The 22,855-nt window shown below is 35.9% G+C and overlaps 1 protein-coding gene across 22 annotated transcripts in view; it reads left to right on the top strand.

Annotated features, from left to right (window-relative positions):
• Nucleotides 1-22,855, top strand: part of LOC125651463 (protein unc-13 homolog A-like) — a 131,658-nt gene that overhangs the window by 89,177 nt on the left and 19,626 nt on the right. For 15 of the 22 annotated variants that reach the window (XR_008803194.1, XR_008803193.1, XR_008803195.1 and 12 more), the window contains 12 exons: nt 2,449-2,569; nt 3,600-3,706; nt 8,055-8,196; nt 8,815-8,856; nt 9,515-9,642; nt 12,871-12,986; nt 13,913-13,975; nt 15,372-15,472; nt 15,747-15,897; nt 16,393-16,461; nt 16,819-16,908; nt 18,278-18,301. Coding sequence is in view for 18 of the 22 variants with exons in the window: in XM_048880065.2 (XP_048736022.2) it covers nt 2,449-2,569; nt 3,600-3,706; nt 8,055-8,196; nt 8,815-8,856; nt 9,515-9,642; nt 12,871-12,986; nt 13,913-13,975; nt 15,372-15,472; nt 15,747-15,897; nt 16,393-16,461; nt 16,819-16,908; nt 18,278-18,301 (1,154 nt within the window). In the remaining 4 variants the exon portion in view is untranslated. Of the gene's footprint in view, nt 1-2,448; nt 2,570-3,599; nt 3,707-4,086; nt 4,194-8,054; nt 8,197-8,814; nt 8,857-9,514; nt 9,643-10,317; nt 10,446-12,870; nt 12,987-13,912; nt 13,976-15,371; nt 15,473-15,746; nt 15,898-16,392; nt 16,462-16,818; nt 16,909-18,277; nt 18,302-19,990; nt 20,003-22,855 lie in introns of all 22 variants that reach the window. The other 7 variants (XM_056165825.1, XM_056165829.1, XM_056165823.1 and 4 more) reach the window with 6 other exon arrangements.

Raw genomic sequence — 22,855 nt, 5'->3', positions numbered from 1 at the left:
TTTTTCATGTCCCCCTAATACAGATAAGCTAGCCATTTATTCCTTAAGTATACACATATGAAATAAAGGTTGCTTATGACCAGATGTTGTTTCATACAAAAGTCAACTGGCCAAGTTCAGGGCAAAAATAAAAATAGTTAGAAAACACAGTAATGATCTTCATTTCTTATCACAAAGACAACACCCCCAGAAAAGATGACGTTCAGTTAGAAAGGTGCACTTGTTGCATGCGACTAATTTATTTGGGGGGTTTTGTGTGTGTGATTCTCTGGTGCCCACTATTGCCCATGGACCTCTTGTTTTTTAAGACAACATTTCATGAATATATATGCACGATTGTCATTTAACTCTATGCTATACATTTAATAGCTGTAATGTTTAAGAAATAAATAACATTTTTGAAAATACTCGAGGGTATGAACTGCAACGTTTAACGTTGGTGTTTGCGCTTCCTGAAAGTATGCTGGCAAAATTATACTGTCATGTATTTTCAAAAATTCTTATTTCATTATTTTCAGAATTCCTAGTCGATAAATAGACATACTATATTTATCAAGATTCATACGCACATTGTTCAAAAGTGCAGCATATTCATGAGAAAATAGCTATCATTACAATTTGTAAAGATACCAAAAGGCAAAAGCATTAGGAATGTAAACATATGAAAGTCAAAACAAAGGAGGAAGGGAAGATAAGAGCCTGATATGGCCCCAAATTTGATCATGCATAGGTCATAACTTCTAAATGGTAAATATTAGAGCTTTCATATTGTACATCAGCATTTCTTGTGACAAGATTTTTCTACTGGTACCAAGATATTAGTCCTTGTGACCTTGGCCATCTTCGGAATTGGCCATTATCAGGGGGCATTTGTGTTTCACAAACACATCTTGTTCTACATTAAAGGGATCCGGGTTACGCAGCTCTGAGAAAACTATTATCATACATGATGTCCTCTGTATTGGAGGCTCCAAGAATCGAACATATCAAAATGTCTCTGAGAATCTCCTGACCCTCCTGCGAAGACCAAAATTTTAAAAGAAAGCCATCATTTCTCATGGATCATATCCAATGGAAACAATTGCCATGTAGATAAATCTTTAATGAAAGAAAATTGTTCCTGTTTTCTATTTTGAATTTAAAACTGGGAATGTACATATTGTCAATAAAAAGGTCCATAAAAATTACCAGGAAATGACTTGTTGCATCATCAATCACACCTGCATTTTGGAGACCAATCTTCAGGATTGGATCTAATACTTATATATACCCATCTATGTTTCATTTTTTGATACTGTTGATTTCACAGAGTGTGATCCTATTTTCCAGATCACCACACTGTGGCTTTCAGTTTCTGTATCCTCTGAAACTGATAACGTCACAATGCATCCACACGTTTTTTGGAAAACATCGACCGCGTCACATACAAAACTCACAAAATATAATTCCACTGTATGTCTGTGTGTTTTGGTAATTTGGACTACATTTATTATCTTGTAAATGTGGATTTAAGAATACACACTGGGGTATATAATGAATTTATCATTACTACCATAACTTGATCCAAAGAGTTGGATCATGTCTCGTTGACAGGCATGGATCATCAGATCAAACTTGATGCTTTGTGTCTCGTGTGATCTGATGATCTGCGCCTGTCAACTCGATGTGATCCAACTCTTCGGATCAAGTTACTGTATAATGATATATAGATGTATCACATCATTCCCATGTATGCCTTATGTATTGAACCAGATCACCTCTATCTGAAAATAAGTGTCAGTTTTAACTTGTAACATATTCTAAGCTCATAGGAAGATCATAAAGTTAATGAAAATTTCAAATTTCATCATTTTTGTCAAAAATTTACAATTTTTAAGCACATGTTGCTCTATAGATCACATACTTTCCTACTTGTCATAACATATTTTGTACACCAGTATCTGTGCAGCTGCAACTTTGGTTTGAAAATGGTACATAGGTAAAACTTGTTCTCTGTGTTAATTATCCAAAGCAAAATGTACGTAAAAATCTTTGAAAATAAAAAAATAAAATCCATTTTCTATTGAAATCCTAAATCTGTTTAAATCTGTGACAATCATGTGGCTTAGCCACTGCAGTCATGATCGTGATCCTATATATCTAAAGGCATCATCTTCAAACAAGTTTATTTGACTAGGTTTCACAGTTTAAAACCTGTTTTGAAATTAAGAAGTGTAAAATGTGCCACATGGGGCCCCTCCCACATTGCTCTTTATACTGAAGACAAATGATGGGGAAAAGAATCTTTTGAAAAAGTAAGGAACAGTGACAATGATGTTTACTGCCCTTTGCTGTTTGGGAATAACTCACCTGAGATAACAGGTAGACTGATGAAGTGTGCCCTTTGCTGTTTGGGAATAACTCACCTGAGATACACAGGTAGACTGATGAAGTGTGGCCCTCTTACAGGTGCTGCGGAAAAGAGCTCTAAACATGGTGCTGAGGATAAGACGCAGAACATCATTATGGCAATGAGAGACAGAATGAAAATCAGGGAAAGAAACAAACCAGAGATATTTGAACTCATCAAGTAAGTGACCTCTTTCAGTTTTAATGGTGCATCTAAAATTAAGTAAATATCCCTACAACAATTGGGGGGGGGGGGGGAATGTCTGTCTGTTCATAGACAGACTGGTATCCAAGCTTTAGGTGATTTAATTTTCTTTTCACCTGGAATCACTCGCATGTATGTACAGACTCAGCATCATAGTACGAGGGTGAACCCTACGGAATCAGGATATAAAGGTCAAGTGTGCTGAATGCTGTATAGTGAAATGGTTTGGGGCCATAAGTAATTTCTCTTTCCACATAAGTCATCATATTTCATACAGACCTTTACCATGAGTTAAAAATGACCTTGAACAATTTTGGTATTTGAGGGTCAAAGGTCAAGCAAACTGGACAGTGAAGATTTCCCTTTCATACAGAGATTCGCCATGGAACGATATAAGTTTTTAAGGCTGAAGATGGCGGAAATTTGTACCAGGAAAAAAATATTTCTACAGTATAATTAATCCATTTAGGACAGTTTTAGTTGAACCAATGAAAACAAAAGGCTCAGTATTGTTCAATGTGAGGCCAGATGTGTGAGGTCATAATGACAATAGTGCCAGACCTTAATTGATCTATTCAGACCCAGCCAAGCAGGGTATTGTATGTAGGAAATATTTTTTCTGTTTGACATTGAAATCAGCAAAAACGGTCGATTTAGTGTTTATCAGTTGACATTAATAGAACTCTGATTCTGATACTGTAAAAGTGGTTATTTACGCTGGGGGTTATTTACGCGGGGGGTTAAGTACGCGTTTTCCATGACCAACATTACGATGGGGAAAAAATATACCATAACTGAATATAATATGTATTTGATGTATTATATCAAATATTTGTAACTATATGTGTGGAGGAAATTTGCTTATTACGAGACCGCGTGTAAATAACCACTTTTACAGTAGTTGGATGAAATCTGAACAGATTAGAAATGGATTCTTCATAAATTAGAGGATATTGTATTTCATGCATATTTATCTATAAGATCTGATGATAATCTTGTTCATTAGAAATGTATTTGGTGTGGACAAAAAGTCACATACTGGCCATATGAAAGCTGTGAAACAAAGTGTGTTGGAGGGAACGTCCAAGTGGTCAGCTAAAATTGCCATTACTGGTAAGCCAGATGACCGGTGTGACTGTAGCCATCCAGCCAGCACAGGTGGGCATATGATCACAGAGTCACCACAATGAAATTTCAAATTCTTAACAGATGACTCCAAATGCAGGGTTTATGTCATTTCCTAATTGAAATATAATAAAAAGGGAGGAGGAGGGGTACATTTTAAAACTTATAAGAAAAACGAATATTTATTCCAATGCAACACAAGGTGATCATATGTCTGCCTACTTTTAATGTCAAAATGGACAGTCTGTGTCTGTTGAGCCAGTGTAAATGTTAACAGTGTGTGGTGCCTGACTGAACAGACATAGACCATCACAGAGCTTGAATGTTGTGCTGTTTTTGTGATCTATGTTAAATTTCATTTTTGGCAGGGAAGTGTTTGATTTTGGGCCTGCTCTACATTCTGGCTATAAGGAGGCTGCCAAACAAAATATTTTGGATGGCACCTCAAAATGGTCCGCGAGTATCACCCTGACAGGTACCCCTCACTGTCTGCTTCTCAGTCTGTACTCCCCTATAGTCATATAATCCAAGTTATTACTCTTCCATATGATATTAACATGGGCTCTGGTGTGTATGCAACCAAATAGTAGGGCAAAATTCTTAAACTGTTGGAAAATGACTGGGCTTCATAATCTCTCTAATACCTAGCTAGATTTGTTTTTCTTTATATACTAATCACAATAATCTTTTTTGTTTGTTTTGAGAAATTACTAATGTAATGTTTCATTCACATGAATACACATTAAATTTTGTTTCAAATTAAATGATATTTAAGCAAATTCAAAGTTTTAAATTTAAACCGTGTTCACATGGCAAGATTGAAGAGTTATATATATCTAATGCTAATGAACTTATTGAAAAATTGATGTCCTCAAACGCAATACCAGGAATTTTGATAACATTAGATCAAGCAAAGGGTAAAGTATTGGATCATCAAAATATTATTTTCTTAAAGAAATAAGTGTGTGCTCAATTAGACAAGATTCCAGATATGTCAGTACAACCTCAATGGATGTGTTGAAAGTTGATGAAAGATATAAACATTTTATATTTGTGAAATGGTTTTTTTTAATTCTCAGTAATAATTATGTTAAATGATTTTTAAAATTTTCAATAGTAATTAAGCCATATGTTAAGTTCTGGCATCTGTTAGTTTTAATAGTTTTTTAAAAATATGATGTAATAATTTCATTTGAATCAGATACAGTGAATAATCTCCATGTGGATGCAATTAAAATTTTGATGCAAATGAAAATAAGAGTTCATGAAAATCGGATGAACTAATGAAGAAGAGGGATGTGACTGAGAGAAGAAGAGACATCTTTCTGTTGGTCTGTTCAGTGTCTGTTTATGATAAGAGTTATATTGGTCTTTACTTTAAGGAGGTATAACACACCCAAGAAATCCGATGTGGACGGAATGTGAAGAATATGTACAATAATATTTTTGAAATTGAAAACTTCAAATTTCCCTTATTAAATTGAAAAATACAGTTTTTAAAAGAAAGTAATCTGGAAAAAAAAAATTAAAAACCCTATCTAGACTCGACACATTAACCTACTGAGCTACCCAGCTAGGCAATTAGATTTTGAATTAATACACAAGTATTGCTTATATTAATATATTCATTCATGAACCATACAGCAGGGGAAGGGGGTGTTATAAGCTGTAGCCTTTGTTTTTAATGCCTTCCTAGTGTGTGGTGCCCTTACTTTTAGTGGTGAAGATAACGAAAAGTGATCAATCTCATAACTCCTATAAGCAATACAAAATAGAGAGTTGGGCAAACACGGATCCCTGGACACACCAGAGGTGGGATCAAGTGCCTAGGTGAAGATAACGAACAGTGATCAATCTCATAACTCCTATAAGCAATACAAAATAGAGAGTTGGGCAAAAACGGACCCCTGGACACACCAGAGGTGGGATCAGATGCCTAGGTGAAGATAACGAACAGTGATCAATCTCATAACTCCTATAAGCAATACAAAATAGAGAGTTGGGCAAACACGGACCCCTGGATATACCAGAGGTGGGATCAGGTGCCTATAGGAGGAGTAAACATCCCTTGTCAACCTGTCACACCCGCCGTGAGCCCTATATGAAGAAGTGGATATTGAATTCATGCATTACATGCTGCTTGTCCTTCTGAACCAGCCATTTGACACAATATGATCTACTTACCCTAAATATATATGATCTGTGTATTATTTTTGCTAGAAAGCTTTAAAATCCTAGCAGGCTGAGTACCAAGTGTTGGAACATCATTAATCTCTTAATCCTTACACGTATAAGCTGATAAATAAGCTGATAAAGAGAATATAGTAACACCGTATCCGGGCGTGAATCTAAATACTGGGATTTAACCATTCCAAGAAAATACGATACTGAACAACTTTTTAGCATAGGTCACATGACAGGTCACGTGGCAGTCCTTTTATTTTTCTTCTTTTTAATTTTTTTTTTTATTATCTCCTAAATGCTATAGAAATATTGCATAAAAGTAGAATCATGTACGTCTACAAACATTAACTTTGTTTTGGTTTTAGGAAAAGGTGTTAGTAGATTTAGATTTAGTTCTCACATTATATATTGATCAGCATGACTATTTTTATGGTAGATATAAAAAAAAAAATACTTCATGTGAATGGTGTACCAATGTGCTGATGGCATCCCCCCTCACTTCCCTTTGTAAATTATGGATGTATTTCCAGTGGTGTCCACAACACTGTTACTGTTGTGTGTTTAATCATTGTCTCCTTCTGACCTGGAAATCAGGACTTATAGATGCATGTTAATCTGTGCAATGCACAATTTCTTAAATTCTTTAACATACTTAATCATCCCAGCGGCACATTGGTATATACTGTAAATGTACTTATAGTTTGGCGTATTTAAAATTTGGCACGTTCGTAGCTGATGCACTATTTAGTGTAAGCATGATTTAGTGCTTCTTCTGTGTATGATAATGGACAAATAAAGAATTTGATATTTTAACACAATTATAAATTCACCACCAAAGTTGCTAAAATTTTAATCCTGCTAAAATAAGTACAAGTACAGTGCCTTTTTAGCTCACCTGAGCCATAGACTGGCTTGAGCTTTTCTGATCAAAATTTGTCAATTGTCTTTTATTGTTGGTGCGCATGGTGTAAACTTTTCACACTTTTTCAATTTCTTCATCAGATCCGTAGGCCAATTTCAACCAAACTCACCACAAGATGTGTTTCGGTAAAAGGAATTTAAGTTTGTTGAATGAAGGACCATGCTTTTTTCCAAGGAAAAAGTTTGGACAGATTTCCTTTTAATACCCACTAGTATACCACCATAAGTAATTAGTATGGAAGTTTCCTCATGTACTTATATAAGGTTCGAATTTCTTCATTTCAATGACCCAGAGTAGGTTTAAAATAGGGATTTAAGGATTTTTATTCCTGCATGAGCAAGGTGACTTAGGTGAGCGTTTTAGCCTAAGGGCATATTTTAGTGAGTTATGGCATCTCCCTCTAGATAAAAAAAACTACAACAAAGAACTAGATTCATTAATGGCATAAACGGCCCTGTTTATATGCAATTATATGAAATGTCGGATTGTGTTTTCTACATAAATATAAAGACAAAGCCTCAATCTTCTATTCATGCCAGAAAATTTAATATTCATCAAGTTAAATTATAAGAGTAAAGGGAATTCAACACTTTGTAAATTAAAGCAGATATATTTAACTTTTGATATTGCATTGCCCCAGTCCATGATCCAAAGAGTTTATACTCAATTAAGCTGTTTTAACCTATCATTAGAAAATGTTGACCAGAATTTGGGATATGTGTAATAAATGGACAATATAAGCCAAGGAAATTTGCATCTTTTATACAGCTTCAAAAATTTGGGAGTAAACAAAATTTAGTAGGAGTATGATGTCATAATTTGGGAATAAATGACACAGATTATGATATCATACCAAAAAATCAGGGGAGTATGATGTCATGATAAGAGACAAGTGAATACTATTGATGATTTTTTTATCCTTTACACAAAATCAACAGATTTTAGAATTTTACAGGGCCAAATTATGTTCTTTGTGAACCTAACTCTTTCTGCATGACTATAATAGGAAGAAAGTTTTGGAATTTAAAAGACGTTTTACAACATTTTTAAAAATTGCATGAAAGGATTTTAAAGTTTAGATATCAAAATAGATATTAGTGACTTGTGAAATTTAAGAATGTAAGTTCACTAGAAAGAATATATAGTTTCTTAGAAAGCGGAGATTTTATATTATTAGAAAACTTTATTGTCAGACATCAAATGTGAATTTATTGCCTTGGAATTTTTCAGTGATATGTGCTCAAGGCCTTATCGGCAAAGATAAAACGGGTACCAGCGATCCTTACGTCACTGTCCAAGTAGGTAAAGTGAAAAAGCGCACAAAAACCGTCCCACAGAACCTCAACCCAGACTGGAACGAAAAGTTCTATTTGTAAGTAATGACCTTGGTGATTTATTTTAATGGCTTCAGTGTATTATTCTTTTATATAGTTGGAATTTAATCATATATCTTCGTTCGAACCAATGGTCTACACTTTTGCAGTTTACCTCGAACACCAGGAGTTAGGGACATGTCTTTCATTACATATAACTAGTATCACCGAACAGTGTATTGTCATGGTTACATTATTAAATTCTTTCCTCTACTGAGTTTTACAGGGTCGTATTTATTATTCTTTCCTCTACTGAGTTTTACAGGGTCGTATTTATTATAGAATATTCCATATAGTCCTGGTATTGGACTACTGTATGCTCCCATATTCGGGGGAAATAACTCATGTGCAGCTTTTGAAAAATGTAGACCATTGTCCCCTATTATCAAGTTATGTGTTTTAACTGTTGATGTGTTATATGATTTGTTGGGTAATTTGGATGTAAAATTATGATGTTCACCCAGCGATTATCAGCATGTGGGCTTACACTGAGCCAGAGAGTCTGTAATCAGATTTTTTTCTTTTGAGAATTACTCACATAATTACATTTGATTGGTTGTAAATGTTATATCCGACGACAGAAGTTTATGATTTTCAAAAGCTTTTTGAAATTTTAGTGAGTGCCATAATTCGTCAGATAGAATTAAAGTTAGAGTTTGGTAAGTAATTGGTTTTTATCATTGTTTGCATGCAATCGATGTCTGTTCTAAACTTGATAATTGAGTGATATTGATGTAGAGAATAAAATTATAAGTAAATGTTCTTTTTAATGAAGATTTCAAAAATACTATTAATGACAAAAGTTCATGCTAATGCAGAAGTTTTCTTTCAGGGTTTCTATCATATTTTCTTGTGCATTTCTGCAATTGCCCATTCACATTTTTGAAATTCTTTAAGTCTGTATGTATAGGTTTAACAACAGCTTATAGAGATATTTTCAAATTTGTGATGGGGCAAAAAAAATCAAGTTCATGTATTCACCTCTCCAGTTCTTTTTGTATATGTGTGAACTGAGATTGTGCTTAATTAGCTGAGCACAAGTATGCTGGTTTGTTTAACAGGGTGCTGAATGTTCCTTTACTAGGTGGGAAAGAAGGGAAATCAATAGACTTATTTGATAATGAAGTATTTTTTCTTTTGATTTGGATGACTCTCTCCTATAAAGCAAGATTAAAAAGACATCATATAATGCTGTCTTCGAGATGCTTTTCAAAAACTGACATGGAGCATAATTTAGTACCCGAGATTGAGGAGCATTCAATGAGGTTTTTCTTTTGTTCACTGTATGTGTGCATCACAAGTTAGCCCTTGTTTTAGGGATGAAGACAACGATTTGAAATCAAAACTTATGCAGAAATTGACCCGGGAATCTGATGACTTCTTGGGTCAGACCATTGTCGAAGTGCGTACATTAAGTGGAGAAATGGATGTGTGGTATAATTTGGGTAAGTTCCCACGCCATGCCGTTGCCACGCACTACTTTACTTGTATCTCTGTGTGGTTAGTTTATGGCATGGTTTTTAGGACAATCTCTTGAAAATCTTGTTTTGTCTTTATTTATTTTTCGGTTATACCTCCATGCTTTCATGTGTCACTGCCAGTCACGCTTATTTTTAGCTTCTCTCTTGCTTTCACAGTTGGTCGACAGTTGATCGACACTTGTCAGCTCTAGGGCCAGCAAGGTGCTGCTTTCCTTCTTCTAAGCTTCTCATGTACTAGAGTGCAAAGGCTGTGTACTGTAAGATGTGTCTGCTCCTAAACTAACAACCACGAGACATTTTTTTTAATAATCATTCTCATAAATACTGCATGAAACTGTTGTTGAATACAGTGTACATAAAAAGCTCATAACGAAATGCTGTGGAGCAAACATCTTTTACAGTTTTGGAAGACTCGTAGCAAAAGTCAAAAGCAGTGGACATATAATGAAAGTATTGGAGTTCTACTAGGGCCAGTCTTGTTCATTGATTGGTTGATTTGTCTGTCTCCATGGTAACTCCAAACACATGGAGTTTAGACAAGCCAGCCATGCTCTGATCAGCATTTTTACAATATATTGACTTTTTTTAGTTTTAGCTCAACCTTCTAAATGTTGTGTTTTGTTGGAAACACTCTTACAGGGATGAAGATGATGATATAAAATCCAGACTGCGTCAAAAATTCACACGAGAGTCGGATGATTTTCTGGGTCAGACTCTTATCGACGTCACCACGCTTAGCGGTGACATGGATGTGTGGTATAATCTAGGTCAGTTCATGACTCAAAAAAAAAAAGTCAAAGACAAATGAGCATCACTCTCCACTATTGAATGTCTCCTATCTGTATCAGCATCTGTAAACCTTCCAAATGTCCCTTGTTTCTTTATATATATATAAAACAATTATATTTTTTTTTGCTGGTCAATTGTCAACAACTTAGCGTTCTGTCCTGTAGAGAGAATATCACTGATATTGTGTAGATTGTACAGTAAATTCACAATCACAGTTTTACGATTCACAACCCCAAAAAATCCTGCTGATCTCAAAACATTTCTTAGTTTATTTTTTGCTTTTCCTCACAACATTCAATAATGAGAATTATAAACTGAAGTCAAAGGAATGCCACCAACAGAACTTGATAGGTATTTGTAGTTAAGGTCACCTTAGTAAACTCAGGTGACCTATTGCAACGGGTCAGTGTTCGTCATCGTGAGGTAACAATTGATTATTCGTAACTTTTTCTTGATAAATTCCAATACAGTTCTTTTCAAATTTGGTACAAAGCATCTTTGGGACAAGAGGAACATATGATTGCAATTTTCAGGACTCCTGCTCCCCTGGGGCCATAGGGATAGGGCAAAAACTGCAAAACATTTATTAGTTTTCAAAAATCATCTCTGCCACAACTGCACGTCTATAAGAAAAACTAATTCCATAGAGATGTAGAGCAGGTAGACCTCTACCAGAATTGTAAATTTCATGATCCCGGGGTAGAGGTTCTGACTCCAGGGCAGGACCAAACTTTGTCCGTATGTAGCATAAGTTGGATTGTACTTGTTGGTTTTGTTTTTACATCCCTTTGAGAATTTTTCACTTGTTTAGAGAGACATCACCAGGTAAAGTGTCTCACATTATTAAAGAAACGGCTGTAGCTGTAAGGGCTCTTTATCACGCCAATACTCGCCTCAGGTTTTAAGGTCTTGCAGCTCTCGCTTCTAAATTGCTTATTTTTTTTTACATGTTAGGTTCAGCACGGCCAAAATATGAGCAGGGCTCGAACTCACAACCTCTGAACACAAATTCAGTACTTTAACCACTGAGTCACGGAGACTGGTTACTGTGGTTGAGGGTGCCATAGTAACTGTTGGTGGTTTAGTACAATACATTCTACTTATAGAAATGCCCAAATCAAATTTGAATGTCATTCCTGGAAATGGTCCCTTAATCAGGTTGATAGTCATCTGTGCATGAAGTCCTTTTCCTGTCACTTTGTCCCCTATACATGTACTATATATATACATTATAGTTTCTCCACCGTGAATAAACCCTGTATATTGAACTTGAATGTTAACCAACAAAACTCTAGTTATCAAACTGAAAATGATTAACCAGTATTGTGCTCTATAAAATCGCATGTTGTAGGGTAGCTCCGAGTTTGAACTTTCTGTGCAGGTTTGCTAGTAACAGTATTGATTGCATGTGCATGTAGGTTTCTTGGTGTTTTTTGTTTGATTTAATTTTTGCATGACTTTCTTATTGAATTTGAACCACATGATACTGTAACATTCCAAATTTTGTTTTTTCAGTAAAATCTTGTATTAATTGATTAAATATATCCTGTCAATGTTAACATGATTAACAATAAAAGAATGGAAATTTTGACTGGGCTATGATATGTAATCAACCTTGTGGTCCCCCTTCCCCTCCCCAATAAATTTTTGGAATAATTCTGAGAATCACATTTCATGTTAGTTTATAATTTATTTCCCTTGATTCTTGCCCAAAATGCATGTGCATGCTTTGCTAGAGTAGTAGCCCCTTGCCAAGCCCATTGATAAATAAAATGGAAAATGCCCCTGATAACTTTTTGATAAAATTGCTTATTGTAATTTGACTTATGTGAAGTACAAGGGCTATTCAAAAATTCTATATACAAGCTCTGTATCATGAAATATTATAGATAAAATGTATGTATATCAAGTGTGGGGGGGGGGGGGGGGGGATTTACATCAACGTATGAGTGACATCAACATATGCAAGCAATCCATTGGGTTTTATGTCATACTTTTATCTAATTGGTTCATAATGTTCATTGTAAAGTACTGAGAAAATTGGTGATGTTTTTCTTAGCATGCTCCAGTGATTTAGGAGTTACTGTTACTCCAGCCATATAGGTAATAGAATGAAATTGAAATAAACCATGACTTTTGCTTCATTTGTATCGAGAAGTATTCCTAAATTTGGGGTAATATGAAATGGGGAAAAAAAATCTTGACAATTTTATAAAATTTATAAATAAGTGTATTTTTTGAATGGTCCTTGTGCATCAGCTGTAGTCATTAATGACAGTAAAAGCCTTAAAATAATCTCACAGATAAAACCTGTTTGAGTTGATTGGCTTTAGTAACTGTAAATATATGAATTTAGATTTTTAATTGGGCAATGTCGTTTATTTATGTTCCATAATACTCCAGAAAAGAGGACAGATAAGTCGGCTGTATCTGGTGCCATCAGATTACACATCAGTGTAGAGATCAAAGGGGAGGAGAAAGTGGCCCCGTACCATGTACAGTACACCTGTCTACACGAGGTAAGCAATCAGATTACACATCAGTGTAAAGATCAAAAGGGTGGGGGGGGGGGAGAGAAAATGGCCCCGTACCATGTACAGTGCACCTGTCTACATGAGGTAAGCAGTCAGATTACACATCAGTGTAGAGATCAAAGGGAAGGAGAAAGTGGCCCCGTACCATGTACAGTACACCTGTCTACACGAGGTAAGCAATCAGATTACACATCAGTGTAAAGATCAAAGGGGGGGGGGGGGGGAGAGAAAGTGGCCCCTTACCATGTACAGTGCACCTGTCTACATGAGGTAAGCAATAACATTACACATCAGTGTAGAGATCAAGGTGGGGAGGGGGGGGGGAGAAAGTGGCCCCTTACCATGTACAGTACACCTGTCTACACGAGGTAAGTAATAAGATTACACATCAGTGTAGAGATCAAAGAGGAGGAGAAAGTGGCCCCTTACCATGTACAGTACACCTGTCTACATGAGGTAAGCAGTCAGATTACACATCAGTGAAGAGATCAAGGGGAAGGAGAAAGTGGCCCCGTACCATCTACACGAGGTAAGCAGTCAGACGCATGTTCAGCATAGCGGGCGCCCGCAAACATTCCTAATATAATCCTTTGGTGCTAGAGGCAAGCACTCGCGAGTGCCCGCCCTGCTTAACAGGTTTCAGATAACACATCAGTGTAGAGATCTAAGGGAAGGAGAAAGTGGCCCTGTACCATGTACACCTGTCTATAGATCAGCGTGTTGATATATTATACCTGTTTATATAGATAGTATATTTTATACATTATACCTATTTATGTAGAGGAGTATATTTCTTAAATTCCAGCAGTCTATTGATAGGTAAATCTGTAATACATATACACAAAGAAAGTGGGAGTATTTTAGAACATGTACAATTAAAGTTTGCTTTGTATTTTGTTCTTTCTTTCCAGAATTTGTTTCACTACCTATGTGAGCAGGCCGGAGGATCAGTGAAACTTCCTGATGCTAAAGGAGTAAGTTATGCAGCTTTAATCAGTCGTCACTTTAGCTCACCCGATCCGAGGTCCTACAACATTAATCAGTCATCACTTTAGCTCATCCGACCCGAGGTCCTACAACATTAATCAGTCATCACTTTAGCTCCCCTGACCCGAGGTCCTACAACATTAATCAGTCATCACTTTAGCTCGCCTGACCCGAGGTCCTACAACATTAATCAGTCGTCACTTTAGCTCGCCTGACCCGAGGTCCTACAACATTAATCAGTCGTCACTTTAGCTCGCCTGACCCGAGGTCCTACAACATTAATCAGTCGTCACTTTAGCTCACCCGACCCGAGGTCCTACAACATTAATCAGTCATCACTTTAGCTCCCCTGAGCCGAGGTCCTACAACATTAATCAGTCATCACTTTAGCTCGCCCGACTCGAGGTCCTTCAACATTAATCAGTCGTCACTTTAACTCCCCTGACCCGAAGTCCTACAACATTAATCAGTCGTCACTTTAGCTCGCCTGACCCGAGGTCCTATAACATTAATCAGTCGTCACTTTAGCTCGCCTGACCCGAGGTCCTTCAACATTAATCAGTCGTCACTTTAGCTCGCCTGACCCGAGGTCCTACAACATTAATCAGTCATCACTTTAGCTCGCCTGACCCGAGGTCCTACAACATTAATCAGTCGTCACTTTAGCTTGCCTGACCCTAAGTCCTACAACATTAATCAGTCGTCACTTTAGCTCACCTGACTTGAGGTCCTACAACATTAATCAGTTGTCACTTTAGCTCGCCTGACCCGAAGTCGTACATCATTAATCACAGTCGTCACTTTAACTTGCCTGACATGAGGGCTCATGGGAGTTTTTCTCATCAAATTTTATATTGCCATGGTCTAGACTTTTGTGTTTGTTCTGCATGCGGAAGGTTGGGGTTCGAATCCCAGCCGCGACAGACCTAAGTTGTAAAACAGGTAGTGACAGTTCCATCGCCAAACACTCAGCATCTGGATGGGGCCACAAAAGGGCTCCAACAGTATACGATGACCCTATGTGGTTCATGTAGATGTGAATAAATGTCTATAAAAACACTGATCAAGTGAATGATGACCTCTTGTTTAAATTCTGAGTATTTCATTTATACATTCAATCCATACAGTAAGGATTGCAAACAGTCTGAAGAGTTATACAAAACTGTTCACAATCTGTTTAAATCTACTTTTTGTGTCATCAAAGTTGTGGGAGCTGCGTAGACATTTTCCCCCAGCTATGTTTTGAACCTGTATGCTTCATTGAAAGACATTTGATATATGACCTTATTCAAGTTCCCTTCACCTTTGTCAGTTTATGTAATCATATATTTTAAAAGATGCATATACTTGTAAGAAATGACTCCTATCTAAATTTGATAACAGCAGGATGAAGCTTGGAAAGTGTACTTTGATGAGCCTGCCCAGGAGATTGTCGACGAGTTTGCTATGAGATATGGTATCGAGTCAATTTACCAAGCCATGACGTAAGTAAACATTAATCCACCACTGATCCACAAATGTATGCATGCGCTTTTTAAATTTTTAAAAGGACAAGGGGTTTATGAGTTATATTTATTCATATAACTATAACAATATCTTATTTCTCCATTAATATGAATTGAAAATCTGAAATTAAATGCATTTCGTGTCGGTTTAGAGGTGTCTCCAATGTTACACTGTAAATACCAACCTCAGTTAAATATCACCAGGAAATCTTGTCAACATTTTGGTGATTTTGAGTAATTTCTCGAATTCCAGACATTTTTCCTGCCTGTCCACTAAATACATGTGTCCTGGAGTTCCAGCAGTTATGAGTACACTACTCGCCAACATAAACGCCTTCTATGCACACACCACGGCCAGCACTGCTGTTTCTGCCAGTGACCGATTCGCAGCATCTAATTTTGGGGTACGTGATTCTAAGATTTTACTCGAGAAGATGTCATCTCAATGTGTTATTGTCCACAGTGCATATTTTTAAAAGGCCTGAATGGTCTTTCATAATTTTGCTTTTAAAGTAAAACATTGTTTTAGGTGCCTGTGAGAAATTTATGTCGGTTAAAAGCTCTGCTGAGTTTATGTTTTTTCATGTTTTACCATACTTGCCAACTCTAAAAAAGGCTTTATCTATTTATCTCTATAATTTTACTGATAACTTCGAATTTTTTTTTTACATTGCCATTTTGTAATTAAATAATGTGAATGTGTGTAAAGCATTGCTAATTGAAATAAATTGCTGATCATAATAAATTTGATAGATATTTGAAGTACATATATCTCACAATATTTTAGGGCAATATGATTCTCTAAAGACAAAATGGTATAATACATTTTTTTTCCAATTTTGCTGTTAACTATGGTTTTAGCATCAACTTGAAATTGAAAGATGATATTTGTTTTTCAGAAAGAGAAGTTTGTGAAGTTATTAGACCAGCTTCATAATTCCCTCCGTATTGATCTCTCCATGTATAGAGTAAGTCCAGCTTTTTTCTCGAACACTCAAAAGACGGTCGTACTGTAAATCTGTACATGATTAGGTTTAAAGTAAAGCTTTCGAGACTTTAACTTGGCGGTGAATTTCCAAATATTTGTGATATGGCCATACACCCACAAATTCAAATACCCTATGAACAAAACAGAAAATACCATAAAAAGATGCTGTTTTCCGTGTGGGTCATATCTGAATGAGAGAAGGAAGTTTATCTTGAAGTAGTGAAACCTATAGGCATAGGTACTTAGGTTTGTATGCTAGAGAGTGAAAATTGTTTTAGATGGCAAGATTTTGTATGTAGAGGCGAAGTGAAATTTACAAACGGATATTTCTCTGCAGAATAACTTCCCCGCTTCAGACCGGGCTCGCCTTCAAGACCTGAAGTCCACGGTAGATTTGCTGACTAGTATAACATTCTTTAGGATGAAGGTAAGTCCAACGTCTCGGCTCCTGCAGATAGACACTGTAGATGCTGATCTAAGAATGCAAGTCTTGCTTGTTTTGTGATGTACATATTCGTGACCTTGGAATGACCTTGTAGTTTTTGAATTCTTCCGCATAGCATGCCAGTGTCCCCATCGTTTTTTATTGTTTTTGATCCCCTTTGTTTATCTGCGTCATGGTAACAAAGGGTGTTAGTGAAAGGTTATTTGTAGTGGGTTTTTGTTATAGTAGCTCTTTGTGTGTCACGTAGATCTATTTTGGATAAGATCAAACTGGCTAGTATACTTTTGATCTCTTTCAATGTAAACGTTAAAAAAATATGGTATGTTTTAAAATATTCAATACATTCTGGTATGATAGAGTAAATCTATGGTGTTGTGAAAAGAGTCTGTTTAATAATATACAGTGGAGCCTTGTTAATTTGGACACTTTGGTTCCCAGCAAAATCTGACCACAGGCACTTAATTTTTTTTTTGGTGATCCACTAAGAAGTGAACAGAAAGCGACATTAGAATTACATGCATCTGTATGCACAGGACTGAATTGTCATACACATACTTGTGACAGTAGTTTTTTCGCTGTTTTCCAGAGATTAAAATTCCTCTATGGCATTGTAACGAGAGTCAATCATGCACAGGTACAATGTACATGCATGACATTTTATACATGAAAATATCTTATCACATTCAATAAATTTTCTATCAATGGCATAAAACTACAATCTGCATTACTAGAATGTCTCACTTACACACTCTCATTAACACACGGCGGAGTACATCTGACATGTGTACATTTTAATTAAATGTATTCACACGACATGACGTCCAGTCCATTTAATAGGTCAAGACGATTTAATGATGTGCTGCAGATTTGTTTACAATTCAATACAACACACATCGCAGAATTGGCACAATGTCTTGATCAACACATAATGCTTAATCCACATAGAGAAGATGACAACCTAATTAGGGAGGTGTTAATGGATGTAGGTACTTGTTTCAATTCGGACAACATATAGCTTATGTTTTCTTTACAATTTACTCCCTGCTATAATTTATGATACAATTTTCAATGCATTTTAACGTTTTGTTGTAAAAACTTACTTTCTGAATCTGTAACACAAATTTCCAGATTAACGATGCAAAATAATGTGTAAGAATTCGATTCCCCATAAAATTTGTCCGGAAGGTGCTGCGTCCGGATTACCTAAGCACCACTGTATACTATTATCACTCTATCATGAGTTAAACTGATATCTCAGAATGTAACTTGTAGTAAATTGTGTGCAGTGAAAAAATCAGAACTGAACATTGTGGTGTTGTGTGCAGTGTTTATTTACATGGTTTGATTGTAGATTTGTGTGCAAAAAGAGGAACAGGTAAAAAAAAACAATATGGAAATGTAGGATGAGCATTTTCTGATTAATTTCTGAAGTAGCTGGGTTTAGATTAGGAGGAGGAGTGTAGGTAGATGACGGGATCCGGAAAGTAAGATTGGTATTAGACACATTGCACAGAACAGTAGTGAGGTCAGAGGTCACGGGAGAGACCTGGGAACAGGCGACGAGGGGGTTAAATGTGTGGTCCTAAGAGACCTAGGAACGGGCGACGAGGGGGTTAAATGTGTGGTCCTAAGAGACCTGGGAACAGGCGACGAGGGGGTTAAATGTGTGGTCCTAAGAGACCTGGGAACAGGCGACAAGGGGGTTAAATGTGTGGTCCTAAGAGACCTGGGAACGGGCAACAAGGGGGTTAAATGTGTGGTCCTAAGAGACCTGGGAACAGGCGATGAGGGGGTTAAATGTGTGGTCCTTTTATAGACAGCACTATTTAAATGACTTTAGATTTCTTATTTCCATTGAATGATTGTGCTCATGTATTAGAAACCATAAAAATCTGCCCTTTCAGACCCACTTGAAACAAAATTGAAAGTTTAAAGGAATCCCACTATCCATCTGTGTTCACATGTTTAACAAAGGAAAACTGTAGTGTCAAATGCAGAAAAACTTACATATTCTTTGTGACCTTGATATAGTCTCAATGTCATTATTGTAGAGGTCAGATTGAAGGTAATGTACAGTATATCACATTGTATTTTATTGTGATAACTTCATTTACGCGTAACTTCACGAAACTAGCCTTTTGCAAAAATTTATTTCTCGTGAACAAACTCTTACATGTAGGAGTCTTTAGCGAAAGTTCTGTCTTGTCGATAAATACATCATTGTATCTACATGAATATAAGGTCTCGTGAAGTGATCTGCAGCAGGGGGATTTCCCCAGGACAGGTACACACATTCACCATAGTCCTGAAGGAGCTAATAACACTGAGGAAGATTGTCATGGATAAGAAAAAAAGTTGTGTGTTGGAAATTTCAAGCCATATCTAGTTTTAAAAATCCACAATTATAGTATAAAATAAGTTTTTTTAAAAGTCAGTTAAATTCCCTGTGGGACTCTAAGGCATGATTGTTTATACAACTTAATCCGGTGAGGTTTACAGACAGCAAGAGGTTTTAAAAGAACCAAAAAAATTGACTTTATATTTCTGCACCAGTGGCAATACATGTACTTCCATTCGAAAATTTGTGAACAAAGTGTTTTTCCCACTGAAGAAGAAAACTAATTACACCAACAGGGATAGTATATACATGTATAGCAAGGCTTGCCATCACACACTTCATGTGTTCAGAAATTAACTAAACATGTCTCATTGTGAAATATCTGATGCTTGATTTTTAATGGCCCACATGCAGTAGATATTTATCTACTTTTGATTGGCCCACTTACAGTTAATAATTAAACTAATTTTGATTGGCCTACATGCAATACCAGTAGGTAATTTATCTTATTTTAATTGGCCTATATGCTGTAAGTAATTTATTATGGTTTGATTTACCCTCATGCAATAGGTAATTTATGTAATTTTATTGATCTGCATGCAATAGGTAACTTATTTAATCTTAATTGGCCTTCATACTGTTAGTAATTTATCTAAATTTGATTGACTCGCATGCAGTAGGTATTTATCTAATTTTGATTGGTCCCTGATATTTTATTGCTGACAGGTTTACAAGCAGGTAAGATGTGCTGATTCAAACAGTTATAAGACTGATATATGTGTTTTTTATCTTTCTTTATATATACACAGATTTTAACAAACATTTCATCTCTCTCTGTCTGGCACCTTCTATTGTATACTAGAATAAGGACATATTTTTCTGAAACTCACCATCTTCTCCGAGACAGCACCCCTTTTATTAATTGTCGGTCTGGAGGTGGAAGCTTAATTGATCTTACTGGTTAATTGATCTTGATTAAGTTGAGTTAACAAACTGAATAGCTATAGAGTAATTACTAAAAAATCACTGTTGATTTTCAATTTTCACAAAATATGTATATTTACACAGTGAAACCACAAAAATTCCTTTAATATGTGTATTGTATGAAGCCTCTGCCTTCATATGATGTCTGCTACGTGTCTGTATCAAGTGGCTTTTCTCATCTTAGAATGGTTATAATCAGTGCAGAACAAAATAATTCTCTTCTTGCCATGAAACTCGAGTGCAGTTTCATCTGATTTCATTGGCAGACTGCATTTAAAGGAATTAACAATTAACCAACTTCCTAGTAGATGTACCACTATAAGCTTAATGTTACATAATTGTTTTTATTATGACATGATATTAGTCTTTATTTAGTTCACCTGAGCCAAAGGCTTAACTGAACTTTTCTTACAAACTTTTGTCCATCTGTCTGTTTGGGATATGCTTTTCACATGCTCAACTTTTTGTCAAGAACCACATGGTTCATGTCAGCCGAACTTTGGCACAAATGATCCTTTTTATAAGGCAATACCGATACCAGTTTAAGGCAATACCGATACCAGTTTATTCAAATGAAAGGTTATATCCTTTTGAAGGGAAGATAATAAAGAACCACTGAGCCAAAAAAGTCAAATTGAAGAGTGAAATTGGTTGTAATGAATCTGCTTTAGTCTAGGACAGTCACAATAAGGGTTCCAAATTTTACGGTGGAGAAAAAAATTGATTAAGAACTACTGAGGGAGGAATATGTCAAATTAATATGCATGTTTCCTCATCTAGTATAGCGTCAATTGGTATTCATACATGACCTGTCGAAGTGGAACCACAACAAAGATTTAAAGTTTTTTTGACAATTCTTTATAGGCATTATTTTCAAAATGCCTAATGAATATACAGTGATCCCTCGTTATAACGCCAACATTTGTACCTCGGCAATTTTGGCATTATAACGGGGGTGGCATTAGATTGGGGGAGGGGGGGGGTGGTATGTGTACAGCTGTCATAAGAAATGAAACAAATTTTATGTACTACATCAATGTGCTTTAGACTGCTTGGATAATCCCGGCGTCCAGTGGTCGTCAATGACTCGTAATGGTAGGGGTATTTAATGGTTTCAAGTTTTTCTTTTATATCCAACACACTTAGATTTCGGTGTGTCCGCGATACTCAGATTTCAAAAACAATACTGCGTATTTGAACTCAGTTGATTATAATTTACGTAACTTATTATCTGCCTCAAACTTTGATACCTAGAGGACTAACAGCAGATAATTGCTTAAGCCTGCTCACTGAAATGTTCCTGTCATTGATTGGCGATAATTAGCGGGGGTGATTATAACGGTAATTGACCAATTCGTACCTATAAATAGGTTGGCAGATGGCGGTATGTGGGAGATGGCATTATAACGGGGTTTTACATAGCGAGAAGAACGGGACTTTGAACTTTTTTGGCGATATGCGGGGGTGGCATTAAAACGGGGGGCAATATGGCGGGGGATCACTGTACCAATAATCGCATGAAGTGTAAAAATCATGATGCCTGAGATCAGGGAGGGGCCATAATTGGGATTTATAGTTTTGATGAGAAAATGCCTTGCCAGCTGTTCAGGTGAGCAATGTGGCCTTGGGGACTTTCAGTAAGATTTATCTTTAGATATTGAATGTTTGTATCAGTACATACCAATCTGTGTCAATATCACTATTTTTTATCATGCATAATTATGGATGACAGTTAAGGTCATACGTGACCTTTGTGACATTTTTCTCAAATTTTATTTTCATCTTCAAATTATACAGTCCTTGTATGATTTCTGATTATTTTACTTTGTATTTAGAGCTGGTTAGATTGCCTTATAACCACTAATGTAAGGGTTACAGATTGGATCTCCAATTGATCCAAAGATTTTTCTCCCCTTCTTTGCTGTAAAAACTAAGTAATGTCCATACAACCTACAACCTTCTTTAATACATTTGATAAGGGCCAATCTTATATTTTTACTTGCCACAACCAGGAACTATCAATATACATGTATGCTAACTCTAGTAATAGACCCAATGTTTTTTTTCTTTTCTGTAGAAACAAGATAGGATGCAAGTTAATTGCATGTACCTGAAATGTCACGTAAAATTATATATAATTGAAAATTGTCACGTAAAAATATATATTGTTGAGAAATGTCACGTAAAAATATATATCATTGAGAAATGTCAAGTAAATATATATATCATTGAGAAATGTCAAGTAAATATATATATATCATCGAGAAATGTCTCGTAAATTTATATATCATTGAGAAATGTCACGTAAAAATATATATTTCTTTGAGAAATGTCACGTATGACCTTAAGTATATCTGCCGCCTAATTTTTTAACAGTTGATTTCTGAAATTATATTTATACTGTGCAGATTTAGTGTATTTCTTTTGCATTTTCCAACTCAGATCATGTGTACTGGAAATGTGGATGTTAGAATATAGACTAGTTTCATAAAATTGTATTATTCCATTCTACAACTAACAAAATATCAAACCCTGTAGTTAATGCAGAAAAACTGATGTGCAAGTCAGAAAAATGTAGCATTATAGTGTTAGAAATATTACTGCTTG

The sequence above is a fragment of the Ostrea edulis genome, chromosome 5, assembly GCF_947568905.1.
Source record: "Ostrea edulis chromosome 5, xbOstEdul1.1, whole genome shotgun sequence".
NCBI classification, from domain to species: domain Eukaryota; kingdom Metazoa; phylum Mollusca; class Bivalvia; order Ostreida; family Ostreidae; genus Ostrea; species Ostrea edulis.
Note: the sequence above shows the minus strand (reverse complement) of the source record. Positions and strands in the feature narration are given on the sequence as shown.